This window comes from Carya illinoinensis, chromosome 9, assembly GCF_018687715.1.
Source record: "Carya illinoinensis cultivar Pawnee chromosome 9, C.illinoinensisPawnee_v1, whole genome shotgun sequence".
Taxonomy (NCBI): domain Eukaryota; kingdom Viridiplantae; phylum Streptophyta; class Magnoliopsida; order Fagales; family Juglandaceae; genus Carya; species Carya illinoinensis.
The window spans coordinates 42,600,001-42,605,179 of NC_056760.1; the positions used below are offsets into that span (position 1 = coordinate 42,600,001).

General features: G+C 37.3%; 1 protein-coding gene across 1 annotated transcript; it reads left to right on the top strand.

The window, feature by feature from the left end:
- The first annotated feature begins 3,580 nt into the window (after positions 1–3,580).
- LOC122275043 (abscisic acid receptor PYL4) lies at positions 3,581–4,752 on the top strand. Its single transcript, XM_043083970.1, has one exon. It carries the CDS (start codon positions 3,843–3,845, stop codon positions 4,476–4,478), a length of 636 nt encoding a protein of 211 aa, XP_042939904.1. The 5' UTR covers positions 3,581–3,842; the 3' UTR covers positions 4,479–4,752.
- The last annotated feature ends 427 nt before the right edge of the window (positions 4,753–5,179 follow it).

A 5,179-nucleotide genomic window follows, 5' to 3' on the forward strand; every position in this document is an offset into this window, starting at 1 on the left:
ATATAATTGATATATATAGATCATCATGCACGTCATTTTGAATTTCCCCCCTTGTTATTGTCTTAAGAAACTGAAATGATTCCCAACTTTCGTTTCTGATCATCTTATCTTGAAGACATGTGCAGTCGCAATCCGTTAAAAATGGGCCAATCCACCACTAGTAAATATACACATGCAAAAAACAGAGAAATCATGAAATTGGGATACTATTGCTAAAAGTGGAATAAAATTTATAAGGAATCTTTTGAGAAAGCTTCAATACGTGCGCGCGAGACATTAATAAATGGCCAGTACTCGACATGACTGCATATGTATGATCAGATTTGTCTAGAACTTAAGGTATATATAGAGTGTTGAGTCGGATTCCAAACCTGCTAAATAATTATCCATGGTATATCATGATCATCAGAGTTAATCTTTATAATTATGTATGTACGTAGTTTGATAGAGTTAGCCAATGAACTCTAAAAAAGATCGATTAAGTAGCCTCAAAGTACAAATAAATGCAATATTATTTAAGTACGCGGTTGTTTTGTTTCATTTATGCATATATATATATATATAAGCAGTGGATGCAAGCAAGCCCTTCGATATACAACTGCATAACCTTTGTTCTCCATACATATATACATACATACATATACATATATATATATATATATGCGAAAAGGAAATTAAGGACACGAAACTTAATATTACAAGTTTTGGTGGGAAAATGTAATCCGTGAGGAGGAGTACTATGCATAAATCAATTTCTCATATGTTATATTACAGATGATCTTGAATATTTCATCAACTTTTTATACGATAAAAAGACACTATTTTTTATTTATTTTTTTAAGAAGAGAGACAATACGGTAAAACTTAAAATGACATCATCGATATTGTAGTTGATTATAAAAAGAAAAGAGTAATGTTACATATAGTCATTCAATATTGTAATTGATTATAAAAAAAAGAGTAATGTTACATATAGTCATGAAATGTGCAAACGTCGTATAATCACTTTGAAAAAAAATGATCCACGATTAAAAAGTTAGGTTTTTTTTTTTTATATGTTGATTCTGTATTAATTCATTTCTTTTAAAAAAAATTATACAGTACTTATACAACCACGACTACAAATATTATTTCTAAAAGAAAAAACGTCTTGAAAAGGCCAACAGGAGAAGTCCCCACACGTACATGCATGACTTGCAATTAGAATTTAGAACCCCACAGGTACAAGTCATACACATGGTGAATCACGTGCTAAAGTTTTAAGGTCCAAGTTTCGGCCGCTGAGTGCTTGGACCAGAAACAAAAGGGGCTCACGTTTAAAGGCTCTAGATCATATAATTAAATTGTAACAAAAACTCTGCGGCTGGCACGGTAATTGGCTTGGCTAATGATTAATTAGCTAGCTAGCTAGGATCACCCTAATTAAGTCATTAATTATAAAGTTTAGCAGTAAGCTAAGGGAATTGGTCCGATCTCTAATTTGTCTTTGCAACTGCGCGCATGCTGCATGGAATCTTCTTAATTAGTACGTACGATAGAGCTTATTAATAAATAAATTAATTAATTAAATCCTTATCTTTATAATATTCGGGCCTACTCGGCTAGTTTCTTATATATATATATATATATATGCAAGTTGATCATCCATTTGCCATTCTTTTTGGGAGCAGTTGTGAGCCATATGCACCAGCTTTTTGTCCTCCAATATTTACCTTGCTAGCTACTTGCTCTTCGTTTGCTGTACGTGGCACCCACCCAAATGACGCAAAACCCATTATTGCAGCTTGTTTTGTTCTTTGGAAAAATCAAGGAAGACATTGTTGTGGTTCAACTAATGCATTGAGAAACTGTTGTTGAAGGTTGCATTAACTGATGAAAGCACTCCATATATCGTCATGAAGTGCATGTACGTATCAATGTCACTTTTGATTAGATTTTTATTTTTACTTTCACTACCTGCTCTGGATCCCCATTTAGGGGGAAAGAATGGAAATAGATAGAGATAGTAGAGATTCGAGTGATGATAAGAGCTTTGGTGGCTAAGAATGGTACGTGCAATTGTACCAATGCAATTAGGTGCACACACTTTGTTGGCAATTCGAGCAAGAGATCACGTGGATCTTGAAGAGTAGAGGCTAGAAAATCGAATTGAACGACGCGTGTGGTGTTTTAGATAGTGGTGAAATGGTTGCTAGATCATGAGCCCCATGCATGCACGGTTTTCGGGCGACACTTGTGGCTCATGCACCTGCCTATTTGCAATGTTGTTCGACAGTCATGAAGATCTACGCTATAGGAATCTTTCGACAAGACAGGTGAGTGTCGTAGGCAGTCGGGAAGCAATAGATCGACTTTTTTTTCCTACTTAGAGAAGGAAAAAACACATTATTAAAGCTTATGAAGAAGGAGCCGTGGGGAAAGGAGGAAGATGACCAGAAGGGAGAGAATCCATGCAAGCTCCATTGAGGCACGCAACTTTGGGAATAAAAGATGAACTGCATGGGAGAGTTTTCCAGAAATAGAGGTGGTTGTGCTACTGAGGGGGGAAAAGAGAACTAGATTGTTTGTGATACAATCAGTATCGTTCCAAATTAAACTGTAAGGAAGAGTTTGAGTTATGTTTTTGAAAAAATTTAGTTACAAGTATAACTATACATTAATATGTAACTATATATTAATATGTATATCAATCTAATGTGATTAGTCAAAAAGTAAATTTTATTAAAAATAGTACTAATTTAAATTTTGAATATGAAGAAATTAGTATTGATACGTAGATTAGTATGCGACTTTACTTCTACGTAACAAAATTATAAAAGTAAATCTACAAACTGACGTAATTTGATGTAATGCGACAGATTGTAAAATTATTTTTATTGTAAAGTAAATCTAACAAATTTTACGAAATTACGTCAATTTTTATGAATTTACTTTTACATAATTTCTTTATATACGTAGCAATTTTTTAAATTATACATTTCAAATCAAAAGCTAGATGCACCCATCGTTTATTTGTGGGATCCAGCACTTCTTTATATCATGTTAAAAGCATACGTACGTTTAATCCCAACTAATTGTTGCTTCTTTTCAGATGGATATTATATAACATGAAGTATTGGAGTATCATGAAAAAATGCAATATGCAATATGATTTTAGAAGGAAAATGATAATCTTATAATTATTTTACAACTTTTTTATAACTCTTATAGGATAGTTTTATTATATTAAAATTTATTTTTAATAGAGTGACATAATTTTAGTAGTTGTTTAAAAATAATTTATAAAAAAAATAGTATCATTACTCAACTTAGAAATTAACATCGCCTAATTATGATCTTGCGGTTGAGAGATGTTTGAAGATGAGTTCTCATATGATATCCCAAACTCCCTAGCTATAAAAAAAGAAAATAAAATAAAAGACCATAAGAAGAAATGGTACGTGCAAGGGCCCTACACTTATTCCTACCTCGGCAGGGAATAAACTTATGGCATCAAAGTTCTTAATCATGGATATACATTAATCTGCATAACCCACAATATTTTATACTTTTTTTGCCTGAATGACCATATCCTCTCAGGAGTCAGGGCCCCTCTTGTAATTGAACATTGACCCACTAGGCTCTATTTTATCATCCCACATGAAATTTACTAAAACTCCCTACTCCCTTCCCTCTTTCCAAAATCCAAACCACCTCTCTCTCTCTTTCCGCTCACTAGATCGATCACCAGAGCCAACCCTCCGAGGACCTTGGCCTTCTCTTCATCTCCCATATATATAAACACACAGGGCGCAATTGAAAGTTGATCTGAATCTCACATATCAAGTATACGAAAAAAGAAAATGCTTTCGACTCCTCCCAAATCTTCTGTCCTGCACCACAGAATCAACGCCAACACCACAACCACCAATACAGCGACAACGCAGTGCCAGAAGCGGTCTCCTCTGACCTGCGCCACCAAGGTGCCCGAAAACGTGGCACGCTTCCACACCCACGCCGTTGGGCCCGACCAGTGCTGCTCTGCCGTGATCCAGGAGGTCGCCGCCCCCGTGTCGACCGTGTGGTCCGTTGTCCGCCGTTTCGATAACCCGCAGGCCTACAAGCACTTCGTCAAGAGCTGCAACCTCATCGGCGGTGATGGCGATGTTGGCACCCTCCGTGAAGTCCACGTCATCTCGGGCTTGCCCGCCGCCCGCAGCACCGAGCGCTTAGAGATTCTGGACGAAGAACGTCACGTCATCAGCTTCAGCGTCGTCGGCGGTGAACATCGCCTCGCCAACTACCGGTCCGTCACCACTCTCCACCCCACAACATCGGGTAACGGCACCGTCGTGATTGAGTCATACGTTGTCGACGTCCCGCCGGGGAACACCAACGAGGATACCTGCGTGTTCGTCGACACCATCGTTCGCTGCAACCTCCAGTCGCTTGCCCAGATCGCCGAAAACTTAACCAGACGAAACAAGTCATCGTCATGAAAGTAACTTTTCCCCGACTATATATATAATACTATATTCTCTTATCAATGTCGTCGATCATTCGCCGTCGTTTTGGTGATTATCCTTTGTGAGTGATAGAGCACTAGCTACTAGTTCTCTTCCCATCTGCCACATAATATTTCTCTTTCTGTAATACAAATCATCAAGATTATTGTGACATATGCCTCCACCAGTCTTTGTTCTTTTCCTGTAATTTTTTTTTGTAATGCAGTCGATGACTCGATACGGCCATGAGCTAACCTTTCCTTTGTCACTTTGTATGTGTTTTAAAATTATTTCTCTGACGTAGTAACCAGGAGCAAAAGAGAACGAAAAGAAAGATTAGGTGCCAGTGGAAGTGAACGAATATATGTATATAGGGGTTTGTGTAGGTGAAAAAGGAGTTTGTACGATCCACGCAGCTGTTGTGTCAGAGGCCAGAGATTTGATAGATCAGAGGCCAGAGATTAGATAGATGGGAAGAAGAAGGAGATGGCCAACAAAAATAAAGACTGCACTTCTCTCTTTTGAATAAATTGTGGGAAAAGACATTGCAAGTGGTAGTCATGGTGTAATTATTTTGAAGTTTCCCACGTGAATTGGCCGGACTCTTGAGCCTCCTGAAGTTAAGGCGTCTATGACGTCGACGGTGATTTCAATCATTTTAAATTATCTATCAGCTCTTCATGTTTTTCCTCGGA

What these genes read in the sequence shown, in the direction of transcription:
- LOC122275043 (XM_043083970.1), top strand. Translation starts at nt 3,843, where the DNA reads ATGCTTTCGACTCCTCCCAAATCTTCTGTCCTGCACCACAGAATCAAC.